At 26.7% G+C, this 16,103-nt stretch overlaps 3 protein-coding genes across 3 annotated transcripts; 1 reads left to right on the top strand and 2 right to left on the bottom strand.

The window, feature by feature from the left end:
- Positions 1 to 604: 604 nt before the first annotated feature.
- OCT59_010206 (uncharacterized protein) lies at positions 605 to 1,454 on the bottom strand (the record flags this gene model as incomplete). The annotated part of the gene is made up of 3 exons (XM_066132874.1): positions 605 to 747; positions 1,294 to 1,336; positions 1,425 to 1,454. 3 exons carry the CDS (start codon positions 1,452 to 1,454, stop codon positions 605 to 607), a joined length of 216 nt encoding a protein of 71 aa, XP_066000479.1.
- Positions 1,455 to 6,940: 5,486 nt separating this feature from the next.
- On the bottom strand, positions 6,941 to 7,402 carry OCT59_010207 (uncharacterized protein; the record flags this gene model as incomplete). The annotated part of the gene is made up of 2 exons (XM_066132876.1): positions 6,941 to 7,293; positions 7,372 to 7,402. The coding sequence occupies 2 exons, from the start codon at positions 7,400 to 7,402 to the stop codon at positions 6,941 to 6,943; spliced, it is 384 nt and encodes a 127-aa protein (XP_066000480.1).
- A 175-nt stretch (positions 7,403 to 7,577) lies between these two features.
- OCT59_010208 (uncharacterized protein) lies at positions 7,578 to 10,059 on the top strand (the record flags this gene model as incomplete). The annotated part of the gene is made up of 4 exons (XM_066132877.1): positions 7,578 to 7,819; positions 7,924 to 8,897; positions 8,979 to 9,367; positions 9,440 to 10,059. Exons 1-4 carry the CDS (start codon positions 7,607 to 7,609, stop codon positions 10,057 to 10,059), a joined length of 2,196 nt encoding a protein of 731 aa, XP_066000481.1. The 5' UTR covers positions 7,578 to 7,606.
- Positions 10,060 to 16,103: the final 6,044 nt, after the last annotated feature.

The raw sequence follows: 16,103 nt of genomic DNA on the forward strand, positions 1-16,103 counted from the left end.
TTAATAAAATAATGTAAATATCAAACATTAAAAGTTAAAACATATTACAAATTTATATTGATTATATTATATAAAAGTATTTATGTAAATAAAAAATTATTATAAATTTATAATTCCGCTTTCCACCAAGACTTTAAGCACATATACGCCCGGATTGTTTCAGCTGAAAGACTGCATCTTTTTTGTGTCACAAGATCGATTCTACCAGAAAAAGCTCTTTTAACAGGAACACTAGTCACTAATGTTAAATATAAAATAAATATTAAATAAAATATTTTTAAAACCAATAACTGTAGTTTTAATGGTTTATTAAAGGTATATTTACCAGGAATAGTGAGGTAATCTCGAGCCATTACTGCCAAGTGAGGGTATTGAGGTTCGTTTAACTATAAAAAATAATATATAAAAAATAAAAATTAATATAAAATTAATATAATTAATACAAAATTATTTAATTTTAATCATACTGTACCTTCCACCATTCTAGTATATTAATTTCTGCAGACAAAACCAAATATCCAAGAAACAATTCTAGTTCATTTTCATTTGTTGAACATCTTTTTTTATATATATAATGAAATAGGTTATCGTTAAGCTCATTATTTCAATCTGATTCAATAGTCATTGATGGTGAAGATGCATATTGTGTGTTATATATATTAAAAACACTTGTTCGTATTTCAGTAATGTATTTTTCTTCCCAATCATTATCTTTATAGTATTGAAGTTTTAATTGGGGATCAAGAACTAAAAAAAAATATTAAAAAGTTAAAATTAAAAGAAAAAATACAATATTAACATAGAAATATAAAAAATATACCTGTAGATATATTATACACTAAGGCGAATGTATAGTGGTAATATTTTTAAATTTTTTTCATAGCATTTTTTGCCGCTATTTTTATAACTTCATTTGTATTTTTGTTGGTTTGAAGATCTTTGATCTCATCCATAAGTCAATTATAAACTGGCACGGAGTTTGAGATTGTTGGGAATCGCGAATGAGAAATATGATTTGTAGCATGAGAAAATATCTAATATAATTATAAAAATTAAAAATTAATAGGACAATTACATATAAATTTACATACTCATATAGTTACATATCAGGGTTCAACAAGAAAAGTTCGCGTGAACTTTTCTTGCTATTGTTCGAAGTATATCATTTATTAAAGTAATCAATTAAACAATAGTAAGAAAAATTCGCTCGAACTTTTCTTAAAATAATAAATCTTACATGTAATAAATTTTTAATTTTTTCCAATAATTTCCATTCGGAATCTACTAACTCACATTTTCTTAAATCTCTATTTGCTGTTATAATGTTATCCAAAGCCTAGTATAATTAAAATAATTAAATAGTAAATAATACAATTTATATAAAAAAATTTTATTAATAATCATTATTAATAGTAAAAAATTACCTTTCGTAATTCACAACTTCGTTCTATCATCGCGTAAGTTGAGTTCCACCTTGTTTTCACGTCGGATATAAGTTCTTTGTTTGGAAGGTGAACAGCTTCACATTGACGTGCCAATTTCTCTCATTTTTGGGGGATGCGCAAATTTTAATAATAAGTTTGCGAAGCTATAGATATAAGATATAAATATAATATAAAATCAGTTAAATTTTATAATGATATAATTACATTAACAATTTAACCTAAGTACCTAACCTTTGGAATTACTTCAGTTATTTCATCAGTATCATTTAAAAGTACGTTTTCATTTTCCATATATCCAACTTTTAAACTAGAAAGAGCTGCTTGTGCGGTAAGGTTAATGATATGAGCCAAACATCAAACGTGATTGTTTTTTGTGGTAAAATCTATACTCCTCTCTTGACAAACCGATTCTAGTGACTTCATTAAAGTATCATTATTAGAAGCATTATCCGTTGTACATGCTATAATCTATTATTTTCCATAAAAATAATTTGTATTAAATAAATTATAAATAAATAAAAAACAATAAAGAATTAATGATTATTATATCAATATACTTACTTTAGTAAGAATTCTCATATCATCACAACATTGGATAAAAGTTTGAAATAGATTTTCTCCAGAATGTGGGCCAGATAATTTACAAAAATCGATCAAAATTTCTTTTAATTCCCAGTTTTTGAAAATCCAATGCACTATAATTCTGAGAAATGGAAGGAAGTTTGAAGAAGTCCACGCATCAAGTGTAAATGCAAGATGACCTGGAGCATTCTATTAATATTTTAATGTGTTAATATTTATGAGAATTATTAAATAAAAAATAGAGGTACCAAAAATATCTGTAAAATATTTTGAATTTTATTTCTCTCTTCCTTAAACACATTTATAATATCATTGCGGGCTGTATCTGCTGATATAGTTTTAATATTAGGGAATAATAATCAAAATATTTTTTGAAGTTGTTCATTTTCTACAACTGTAAAGAGTTGATCATCACAGACGATCTATTTAGTGATAAATTCACGAAATATTATTGCAGTATAACGCTAAATTTTTATTAATAATTTTTATTTATCGTTAAATATTGTATAAATGTATAATTTAAATGACTAATATAAAAAGCAGAAAGGAAATAAACTTACTGGTATTTCTTTCGTAACAAACTTATCCATTTCACCAGTGCTTTCTGCTTCATGTTCAACTTTACTGAAATGTTTCGTTTGTGAAGATTTGTTGTGTTTCCGCTAGCTCGCTTATACTTAGCGCTTAATTATTTAAATTGACACAATTTTATATACAAAAATGATTAAAAATATATTATAAACAATATACTCACTCGCAGTAATTACATTGGGCTTTTGTTGATTTCTCAACCAACGTAAAATGAGACCAAATAGTACTAGTAGTTCATGAAGAACCACTAGAATTTAAATTTTTGGTCATTTTAAACTGATTAACATATAAATTGGGAAGTTGTAATACTTAAAGGAAAAAAAATTGATATAATCAATATAAAAAAAGATCGTTATGGATAATCTAAAAAATTTACGTATTATATATCAATTTCAATTTGGGTCACACAAGTCAAGTCGATTTCGATTTCAAATCGAAATTGACTCGACTCGTGACTAACTTGTGACTCAACTTGTCATATCAATTTGGGAAAATTATCAAATCAAACTCAACTCAACTCAACTCAACCAACTCGTGAGTCAACTCGATTCGTTTCAGAGCACTAATCTCCACAAGTGCACTTTCTATAAATGCATCTTCTCTCTATATGCATGTTATGGCTAAGGTTGCTTGCCGAAACTAGGAGGTTTTGGCGGGATGGCGTATGCGAAACTGCCGAAACTAGTTTTGCAAAATTGGTCTAAAATGTTGAAATGCCGTAACTGCCGAAACCTACTGAAACTGTCTAAGCTGCTGTAACTGTTTCGGCGTAGTACATTATATGATATACATATAGTTTCAGCAACATTATGAATTATGATTAATTTCGGCATAGATTTTTTTTTTTGACGCAATGCCGTATTCAGCCGTATTGAATTTATATAGACGTAATTGCTGAAATTTGCCGAATTTATCGAATTGTCAATGATTTATGCCAATCTGATACAGGAAAGTTAGATTATCAGACAGATTGCATAGTACAAATCATCTAATGATCTTTTTTTTCTTGTATTGAGGTTTCCGGACAAAAATTATGAGGTAAAGAACTAAGGAGGGTCCAGACAGAAAGTTTTTATTTAAAAAATGTAATAGTTTATTTTTCGTTTTGTAGGGTTGCCGGACAAAAAGCACAACCAGACTTTTGAAGTAAGAAAGGACCGGAAAAAGGTCCATTTTAATAAATTTATTTATTTTTTCTTTATTGTAAGGTTGCTGGACGAAAAACATGACCGGACTTTGGAAATGAGATAAGGAAGGGTTGAGGGAAAGATTTTTCGTTATTTTTTATTTTAATAAATTTAACTAATTTATTTTTTTCTTTTTTGTAGTGTTGCCGGACGAAAAACATGACCGGACTTTAGAATTTAGGTAAAAGAGGGGGCTGAGGAAAGGTTTTTTGTTATTTTATTATTTAATAAATTTAACTTATTTATTTTTTTCTTTTTTGTAGTATTTCCGGATGAAAAACATGACCGGACTTTGGGATTTAGGTAAAGGAGGGGCTGAGGAAGGTTTTTCATTGTTTTTTTATTTAATAAATTTAACTTATTTATTTTTTTCTTTTTTGTAGTGTTTCCAGATGAAAAATATGACCGGACTTTGGAAATGAGGTAAGGAAGGGTTGAGGGAAAGATTTTTCGTTGTTTTTTATTTTAATAAATTTAACTAATTTATTTTTTTCTTTTTTGTAGTGTTGCCAGACGAAAAATATGACCAGACTTTAGAATTTAGGTAAAAGAGGGGCTGAGGAAAGGTTTTTCATTGTTTTTTTATTTAATAAATTTAACTTATTTATTTTTTTCTTTTTTGTAGTGTTTTTGGACGAAAAACATGACCGGACTTTAGAATTTAGGTAAAGGAGGGGGCTGAGGAAGGTTTTTCATTGTTTTTTTATTTAATAAATTTCTTATTTATTTTTCTTTTTGTAGTATTGCTAGACGAAAAACATGTACGGATTTATAAATTAAGGTAAGGAGGACCGGTGAAAGTTTTTCGTTAATTTTTTCATAATTTATGAAAAACATGACCAGACTCTTAAAATTAAGGTGAGGGAGGGTCAGAGAAGGTGTTTTCATCATTTTTTTTTAATAAATTTAATTGATTTTTTTTTCTTTTTGTAGGATTGTCAGATGAAAAAATATGACCAGACTTTTGTAATCAAGGTAAAGTACTGGGAGAAGAGTTTCGTTATTTTTTTTTTTTGATAAATTTAATTAATTTATTTTTTTTTATGTAGAATTCCCAGAAAAAAAATCACAACTGTTGCATTTGTTAGGATTTTTCAATAATAATATTATTATTAGAATATTACAACGTTGTTTATTTACATATAAATTTATTAGAGATTGAAATTAAAAATAAAATATTAGGAATGCTGTAATTATGCCGAAATTCATATAAAATATTATTATTTATTATGCCGAAACTACGGATAAACTCATTATAAAGGTTTTGCAAATTTTGGCAGTTTCACAAGTTTTGGCAGTTTGGCAGTTTCGCAGTTTCACAGTTACGGCACTATATGTGGAGTTTCTCCTTTCGGCATTAGGCCAAATAGGTTTCGGCAGGCAACCTTAGTTATGGCTTAGTCCTAAGCTAGGGATTTAGAGCTAAGTACACATCCTCGCTTTATGTTCTACATGTGCATATAATTCTGAATTCTGGGTATATTAGAATATTTTCTATAAATGCATTCACGTGATAATTATATAATATTGACCAATTATCAATAGTTATTTAGTTTTTTAAAATAAATAAATTTGACAATTTACATTTTTTTGAATAAAAAATATTTTTCAATCTTTTTAATTTTATTAAATTATTTTACATCACAAATCATTTTTGTATGTGCAATTCTTTCATTAAAATAAAAATATAAAATAAAAGTGAATTTAAATAAATATTATCCAATTATTAATATTGATTTTTCTATTGGCTGTTCTTTAAATATACATCCTACTTAACTGCATGTGCATGGCCAGGCCTCAGATGTATACACTTATGAAGGTGCGACTGTATAAATATTACACATATGCTATGTATATTTAAAATAAAATATTTTTATATATATTGAAGTATAATCTGATTTTATGTATTAACAGTGCTGATGTTGCATTTATTTACTGCATTTATAGATAACTTTTTGTAATTCATGTTTTCAAATTAAATTAGCTTATAAGATTGTTAAAAATTTTTTTTATTCAATTTTATTTTCGCAATATACTGACTAATTACCTTATTTCTTTATAATCAATTATAACCTATTAAGTAGTTTTTAATTATATATTCATTAAAGTAATAAATTTTCTCATAAACATTAAATAACTTATATAAATTATCTGATCTAATATATTAATAATAGATCATAAAAACATAATGCTAATTTGATTTGAAAGCAAAGATCAACTTTTTTATAATAATAATGACTTAGTTATTACACAAAATCTGATTAGTTGATCTGTACCTTATGATTTGAGTTATGAAAAAGTTGCTAGGAATTGACTAGAAACTAAAAAAAGATCTTATGATTAGATCTAATTCATTAATTTTATTCTTTTATACACATTTTTTTAACTCACATTACATATCTTAAATAGTATAATAATTACTTTTAACTGCATTATATATTATAAAATATCCTTCTAGCAATATTTTTACTTGATTTGTTATTCTTTTTTCTGTTTCTTTTTTATTAAATTTTTAGTTTTTCTTTAAAATTCAGTCAACTTTCAGTAGATATACTTTATTAACATCACTAAATAATAAATAAATAAATAGGTAAGTAATCTCTATTATTTTTAATATAATAAACTAAGTGTAGAATATATTATTATATAGTTTAGCTATTTGCTACATCTATTAATATGCCAAGTTATTATTAATTATTCTTTCCTATTCTATATTGTATATATGATTCAAATATTAAAATATTAGTTATTACAATTAATTTTATCTGATTTTTGCATTCCATTTCTTTATTTAATTTTTTCTTTAAATAAATTTCTAACTCTTTTTTATTTTTCTTTCCATTTAGCACTATCTTTTTAAATTGTAATTTTTTTACAAGAACTTGTTTTGTAAGATATTCTGGTTGAATATTTATTGCAATAGTAATTACATTAATTACTACTATCTTATGCATGCTGTAGAATCAACCTTAAGTTTAGTATTATGATATATATTGTATAGTTCTATAAAGAGTAATCAAAAGAAAATACTTGGTTTAATGTAACAAAAAAATCTTTTTATTAAAATGATGGACAACTGTCCTATTAAATCTAAATTTTTATTTACTTTTGGTATACTACAATGTAAAAAGTATTTTATAATGCTAAAAAAAAGAATACGAAAAAGATAAAACTAATCAAATTGGAAGTATTCCAGAAGCCGTCAATAGAGTTGAGCATAGCAGCTGTGTAATAATGGTTAGAGTCATCCTTGATTGCAGCTGCGGAAGTGTCAGGAGAGGCAGCATGATTAGTGGCTGTGTCAGCAGGAGCGTGCATAAAAGTATCTAAAAAAGAAGTAACAGAAGGAGGAGGAACAATCGTAGTATTAGCAGGAGTAGAGGGAGTAACGGTAGGTGCAGGTTCGTCAGTGTCCATAGCATCATCAGCGGTTCTAACACACTTGGTAGTAGCTGGAGGAGGGGAATGATTATCTTGACGTAAAGGAACTTAAGCAGGAGAAGAGGAACCAGAAGAGCGAAGGTTCCTAGCAGCAGAAGTTTTAGTTTTATTAGCTTGAAGGGAACATTTAGCGGTCTTTCCCTTGTTAACAGACATATTCATATAGGAAAACGGGATCTGAGTTATTAACACAAAAAAAATGTGCACTATATATAAAAATAAAAATGATCGACATTGAATTATTTTATCCCGGGAAATCCAGATTTCTCATAACATGTACTACTGTACTACAAAGATAAGTACTTTAAGTTCGAGCAATTTGTTCGAAATCGCTTTTTGAATTAAAATAATTTACAAAAAATGTATTTGATTTCAGTGCCTAATCTCCCTCCAGTTTTTTCTGTTACTATTGGACCCCATTATTATAAAGCAAATGTGACAGCGGATACTATGGTAGAGCTATTGCTGAAATGCTTTAAAACTTATATTAAAGATGAAATTCACGACTATAATCTTAATTATTGCGGAAAAGTCTTACAAAATACTGATACTCTTAAAAATTTAGGAATAAAGGTTGGTGTTTATATGAAATATTTATGTAACTGTTAATGATAGATAGAATGTAAAGAAAAGTATTACTCGTGCAATGTTATTGAATTATTCTTTTTTATTCTTAGGAAGGAGACTTTATCAGTGCAGTTCAAATTCCATTTAAACTTTATGTGAAAACGCAAGATGGAAAAGCGATAGAGCTCCTACTAATGCAAAATAACACTATCCATGAGATTAAACGAATGGTTCAGGAACGTGAGGGCATCCCTGATTATAAACAACGTCTTTTTTTTGATGGAAAACGATTGGATGATAATACCATCTTAAAAACTTATAATATTCAAAAAGGGTCAACATTGGAGCTAATTTTAACAACAATTAAACTTTATGTGAAAACTCAAGATGAAAAAGCGATAGAACTCTATCTAACGGAAAATAACACTATCCATGATGTCAAAGAAATGGTTCAGAAATGTATAGATATTCCTGTTCATAGACAATGCTTTCTCTTCGGTGGAAAACAATTGGATGATTCTAGCACCATGAAATGTTGTAATATTCAAAACGAGTCAACATTGGTGTTAACTACAACTTCATTTAAACTTTGCGTGAAAACGCAAGATGGACAAATTGTAGAAATTTATGTAACTGAATATAACACTATCCGTGAGGTTAAACAAATGATTCAGAAATGTGAAGGCATTCCTATTAATAAACAATGTCTTTATTCACTTTTATATAGAAAGCAATTGAGTGATTCTAATACCTTAAAATATTATGGTATTCGAGAAGGGGCAACATTGGAGCTACTTCTAGCTATTATAGTTCGTGTAAAAACATTATCCGGCAAAATTCTTACTTTGTCAATATGCGACAATAGCTCCATTTTCCCTCGAGAATCATGGAATGAACCAACATTACATCTCGTACTTAGATTGCGCGGAGGAATGTTTGATGAAACTAGTGGGCGTGTAGATTTCAATGCGTTGCCATCACTCATGCAATATATGCATGTTCCTGAGAGACATCTAGTACATGACAAAGTTCACGCCGGTATTGCTTGTAATTATTGTGGCAAAAGTGAATGGAAAGGAGCAAGGTAAATAATTAGTTTAATCAACTTTTTTATGGACATTAGAAATATCTATTTCATCCCTTTTGTATCGTTTTGCTTTCACAGATATAAGTGTTCAGAATGTTTTGATTATGACTTGTGTGATGATTGTATCAAAATGTCCAAACTGCTTCATGACGTGCAGCATAATTTTTCGGAATTATTGGATCCAGAAAATCAAAATGACTTTCCAAAAGTTGTTCCCGTTAACCCAGTTACCATCGTACCAATACTTCCAACAAAAAAAGAAGAGATGTTAAATTTGCTACAAGAAGAAGAAAAGCGAAGGGTTTCACCAGAATTACAACAAAAATATTACGAGGTTGGAAGTGATCCCACATCCGGAAAGGACTGGATGGATGTTACTGATCAAATGCAACATGAGTTGGTTCGAGAATTTGGTTACTCGGATGAGGCTGTAGAATTATTACGACGTGCTCCACAACTTTACAAAGGTAAAAAAGGGATTGTTCTTTTTTTTTTTTGCTATTACATTAACATTTTCTTATTGCTTACTTTATTTTCAGATGATCCTGCATTTCAAACAACTCAAGTATATGTTCGTAACAATATTGCTTCTATTGGAAATCTCAAAGAAGGAATGCCAGCACCTGACTGTTCATTAGTTCCCTTAAATAATGATAAAACTATAACTCAATTGCGCTCACTTTACCAACCGGGACGACCCCTTGTTCTTCTTGCTGGATCACATACCTGTCCTTTATATCGATACATATCTCATGTGCTCAACGACATTTATAAAAAATATCGAAAAGATGTAGACTTTTATATGATTCAAATTCGTGAAGCACACGCCAGTGATGTTTGGCCTATTGGTAATATTGTAAATGTTAAAGAGCATCGTACATTAGAAGAACGGTTGACAGCTGCACGTAATATGGTTGAAGCTACTCATCTTAAGATTTCTGTATTAGCAGATACAATGGATAACACTTTCTTAAAGTTATATTCACCTTGGCCATTCCGATTCTTTGTAATTATGGATGGTAATTTTAAACTTGTCGGAATGCCAAAGGAAGCACGTTATGATACAACGGATCTAGTCAACTGCTTAGATGCTCTTTTGGATGAAAAATCACCCGAGTCTAAACCAGATACTCCATTGCATAAAAAAAGAAGAATATAATTATATATTATTGGATGATTAAACTATATAATAGTCTAATAGCGGCACGTAGTGCCGCATTAGACTATTATATAGTTTAAATCATCCAATAATAATATTATCGGTTTGACGGGACCGTTCATGCAATTTTTTTAATAAACCCCCGTTGCTATCCAATAATTTTATTATTATGCTAATACATAGTAATATGAGATAACCGACCTAAATAACAATTATGTAAAATGAGGATAACTGATTAACAGTATTGATATGAAAATTTTATATTATATATAGTTAACTATTTTATTTTTACATATTTATATATACATGTATTATTTTTTATATCTATAAATAAAGGGTTATTAACGAAAATTCAGTAGTAATGATATATTATAAACTAAGCTAACTAATTATAAACATTTTTATTTTGAGTGCAAGTGTTAGAGATCACACTTTATTCTTATTGTTCGTTTGTACCATCAAACTTTCTGCTTACAAAACTCTCAATTTTCTTATATACTGTAGTAAGTGTAAGAATTGATTCTAACAATGAGTGCCTTCTGCCGGAATTTCTTATATGGGTATACCATTTCTTTTATATGATGGATCTTTAAGTAATCAGATACAAATAGAATATAGTTAATATATTGCAGGTGTGATTAAATGAATTTGCCCTTTTTGGTTATTCTAAATTATTGATTTGTTGTGGCATTAAGGCAATAACATCAAAAATGGAGTAGTCCAAATTCTCCCATTCTTCACTTAGTGCAGCTTTAAATTTACCTATTGTTTTAAGAAAGATCTCCTGACTCTGAATATTGTCTTTTAACTGCTTCCAAATGTTCTCTATCAGATTTAAATCAAAGGAATTGGCTGGTCAATCAATAATCATAATTTTATTCTTCTTTAACCAATCTTTAGTTATTTTTGCAGTATAAATAGGTACATTATCTTATTGAAAAGATGCAACACTTCCTATTAATTCACAAACTATATGATGAAATGGATGAAATGTTTATTTAAGATTCTAACATAAGTATTTAAATTAATTTTTTCATTTCCTTTTTTATTTTTATCATAAAAATTAATGGCCCTTTTAACTCTTCTGTATAACATTCTTACTTTTAAAAATAGATGCCAAATATTTAAAATTAAACCTTTTCCCTATATATCTTTAAACTTTTATTTGTCATAACTACTTTCCAATCTCAATACTTGATTTATTAGAAAAAAAATAACTTATATTACTAGGAAATGGAAACCATTGTAAAGTTGGAGCAAAAAATTTTGTATAAAAAATTTTAAAATTTTTATTTATTTAAACACTATCCTTCTTTTCCCAATTTACCTTTAAAGTCTGGTATATTCAAGAAATCTGGAAACCCTAGAAAAAAAATAAGAAATGAAATATTAGAAACATTTCTTTAAAGTCAAATAAATAAGAAAAGCCTTCTTCTCTATTTTATTTTAAAGACTGGCGTGTACAAAAAACCCAGCGTTCCCAGAAAAAAAAATAAAAAATGAAACGTTAGAAACATTTTTTTAAAGTCAAACAAATAAAAAAAACCACCTCTTTCTAATCTACTTTTAAAGTCCGATATATACAAGAAATCCAGAAACCTTAGAAAAAAAAATAAGAAATAAACCGTCAGAAATATTTCTTTGAAATCAAATAAGAAAAAAAATATACTTACTATTCCGCCGAAACCTAAAAAAAAAATAAAAAAAAAGATTGTTTATTTTTGATGTAGCATGAAATTTCAATGACACGCTTTGTGCAGATCAATCAAAAATAACACATGCGGACAAACGGACTTCGCCACGTAATCTAATATGTCGTTAAAGTTTATAAACATATATAATCCTTCACTTCGCTCTGGACAATAATATATAATTAATTCCTATTGGTCATATTATGTGATCAAACTTTCTCAAATTAACACATAAAAAGGACCCCGGATATCTCCAAAACAGGTCATAAGTCACACTTTCGGCAGATTGGTCCATTTTTCAGGGGCTCAAAAAATCGTTTTTTGTAAATATCTCGGCATCCAGTGGTCCAATTTTGATGAACTTTTTTTTAAATTGTAGAGCTAAATGAGGGCTACAAAATATAAAAAAGTTCATTAAAATTGAATTACTGGATACTGAGATATTTACAAAAAACGATTTTTTGAGTTTTAGCAAAAAGGGGTGTTTTTGGCCAAAAGTCCATTATGACCTTTATATTAGATATCCGGGGTCCTACATAAAATAAAACAATTTATTAACTTTATTTATTTTCTCAAGAAATTACATTTTTACAATCATATTTTTTAAAATTGGAATTACTATGTTATAATTTTACTTACTGAAAACTATTATTTCCTAATTATTCTGATATTATTTCTGAAATCTCCCAATGTAATTTATATGTAACTTACAAAACTTAAAATGTAACTTATATCAAAATTTTTTAAAATACTGTAATTATACAACCCTATGTATCTGTTTAGCAGTTATTAGACTACAACTCAATTTCAATTTATTAATAATTTTATATAAAAATTTATGTCAATTTTTAGTAACTTTATTAATAAATTTATTTTTTTATTATTATTGAAAATAGGTAGGATTCCACTTACTTCTAATAGAACTCTTCTCACAAAATTTCAAATTTACTAGTAATTTTACCAACTTTTTCTGTCTCATAATTTTACTTTATATATAATGTAATCTTTTAAAATTATATTGAATTTTACCTTAAATTTTAAAGACTTAAATTTTCTTTAAAAAATATTTAATATTAAATAAAGTATTTTACAATAGTTTAAAATTTTTTTAAACATTTATTAAATTCTTATTAATATAATATTTTATTATTTTTATTACTATAAATAAATTTTAATATAAAAAAAATACAAAATATAATTTGCAAATTATTAAAAATCCAGTGATCAGATTTTGATAAATTTATACCATCTTATTAAAATAATTTTAATGGTAGTAAAATCATCTAAGTTTAATATTGATTGAAATAAGTTTTAATAAATTTTATTAATTAATTAAAAAATTATTAAAAAATTTTCTATGCTAAAATAAAGTAAAATTAGTTATTTAATATAAAAATAATACTGAGAAATTACAAAATTTTTTAAAAAAATTTATGGACTTATAATTTTCTTCTCTTTTACCCCACTACTCTTTTATTCTAAAGTTTTTTATATAGATTTTTGTCTTTATAATTTGTTAAAATTTGAATTTGTTATACTATCATATTTAAAATATATCTAAGTTTATTTATATTTTGATATTTAAAGTTATTACATTATTACATTTAAGTTTTATTATAATTTTGTTATACCGTCACATCTAAAGTTTTTATAAACTTGTTATACTATTACATCTAATTCTTTTTATAAACTTGTTATACTATTACATCTAAACTATTATGTATTATTTATTACAATTAAAGAGTAAATTTTCATGTTATATTTATTTATAATATATAATTAGAATCCTATAATTAAAATCATATATTACTAATTTAAAAGTAATATTTTTTAATAGAAATACAAATATTTTATGATATAAAAATTTTTCATGTTATGGCAAATTTTTTTTTTTAATATTTTTATAATTTATGTTTTTATAATTTAATAAAAAATAAAATTTACTTTTTGTTTATAATCAATTTATTCTTATTTAATTTATAAAACATTAATTATATTTCATAATTTAATTTATTTTTATAATTTAATTATAAATAAATTTAGGCAAGTTTATTAGAATATAATAGTTGAATTTATTATGCAATTTTAAATTTATTAAAAAGCCTTTGATTTGCTTTATTCAATAGTTTAAAAATTACACATTTTAGTTGAATAGTTAATAAGAAATTACATCTTAAATTTAACAATTAATAATATTTTATTGTAGAATTAATTTAAAAAAGTTTATTAGAATGTAGTAATTGAATTTATGCAATTTTAGATTTATTAGAAAGTTCTTGATTTGCTTTATCCAATAGTATAAAAACTGCATATTTTGGTTAGATAGTTAATGAGAAATTACACTTCAATGTTTAGTAATAAATAAAATATTAATGTAATTAAAAAAAAAATTTTAATATAATAATAAATAATAAAAAACTTTTAATATAATAAATACAATAAATAACAATTAGTAACTAAATTTTTTAAAACTAAAAGTTTGATTTGTATAGAGTTATGTAAAAAAAATATGTATAAAGTTAATAATAAATATTTGCAGATTATTTATAAGTTATATTATTTGTTTAAAATAAAACTAAAGAAAAAACTCGTATATAAGATGCTATTTACTTCAGTAAACTACTTATATAAGTATAGTGTATTAACCAAAAAGGTGGTCTCATAAGTAAAGAGAAATTTAATATTTTTTATTTTTACTTTTGAATATATAAAAAAGCAGGAATTCTATTTTCTTTGTGGTGCAGTTTAATTTAATGTTGATGTATAATAAATACTTTTTTTTAATATGAATTGAAGTGAAAGGAAATAATAGGCAGAATACTTATAAAAAATATCATATAGATCCTTATAATTATTTTTGTGAAAAATTAATAATTCCGGAAATAAAAATTATCAGGAGTATTGGTGTAAATTTTACATTTCTTGTACCCCTATTTTCTTTTCATAATTTTCATAATTTGCAAAGATATCTTTTAATAGTAATAGTATTACAGTAGGCGATCAAAAGTATACGGACATTTTGATTTGCCAAAATTATGCCGATCATTACACAATGACATAATATAAACAATACATCATTTAACGCTTAATATCATAATGAAAAATGCCACAGTGTTTTTTTTTTAGTAATAAACATTCACCAAATATGAGGCCACTCATTCCCAAAACCTGATATGCGATTATTTATGGTTATAATTGTGGTCAATCGGGTCGTATGATTGCAGAAAAATTGGGGTGTGGTAAAACTGCTGTTTATGATGTACTTAAACGTTTTCGTGAAACTGGCTCTTTCACACCAAAAAAAAAATCAGGTCGGCCACCACTCTTTAACTCACCAACGCGACAAGAACTCAAAGCTTTTGTTCAAGAAAATGGTGAAAATCGTTGACTCTGTTCAAAAAAGATTGCAACTGTTTGGACAGCTCGTAAAAAGCAACCTGTTTCCGCAAGTACCATACGCCGTAACCTTAGAAAGGTTGGACTTCGTGCCTGTATTCCCTGTCGCAAACCTGCAATGACAGAAACACATCATTAGGCTCGCCTTGAATGGGCTCTTGCTCACAGAAATTGGACAACGAGAAAATGGAGAAGTGTGCTTTTTTCCGATGAAAGCACTTTTACTCAGTTTCAACAAGGTCGTCAGGGAAAGGTTTGGCGTGAACCAGGAGAAAGATTGAATCCTGATTGTGTTGCAGTTACCGTAAAACACAGCCCTAGCAGAATGTTTTGGGGTTGTTTTTCCTGGCGTGAACTTGGACCAATTGTTCCGTTAAAAGGTTCAGTTACAGGTAAAACCCATGCTAAAATTATTCAAGATTATGTCATACCTACTTTGGATGAGCATTTTCCATGTGGTAATGGAATTTTCCAAGAGGATAATGCTCTGCCACATCGTTCAAAGTCGCTATGGCCGCCCGTAAAGATGCGAAAATTGTAGTGCTTCAATGGCCAGCACAAAGCCCCGACTTAAACCCTATTGAGAATATGTGGGCAGAAATGAAAGCAATGGTGTGTCGTCGTGATCCACCACCATCTAATATCCAAATGCTTGAGAAGTATGTTAAAGATGCATGGGACGATATTCCTCCAGAATATTTTAAAAAATTAATTGACAGCATGCCACGCAGAATTGAAGCGGTTATTGCTGCAAATGGATATAATATTAATTATTAATATATAATTTTTTTTTACATATAATTAATAAAGGACAATCAGATTAATATATTTACTTAATAATTTTTATTTTTATTATATTATTTTATTATGAAATTTTTATTTTAAAAATGTCCGTATACTTTTGATCGCCTACTGTACATCTGTAGATTGAACTTCATATACATGTTTTTAAAATAG

This window comes from Rhizophagus irregularis, chromosome 18, assembly GCF_026210795.1.
Source record: "Rhizophagus irregularis chromosome 18, complete sequence".
NCBI lineage: Eukaryota > Fungi > Glomeromycota > Glomeromycetes > Glomerales > Glomeraceae > Rhizophagus > Rhizophagus irregularis.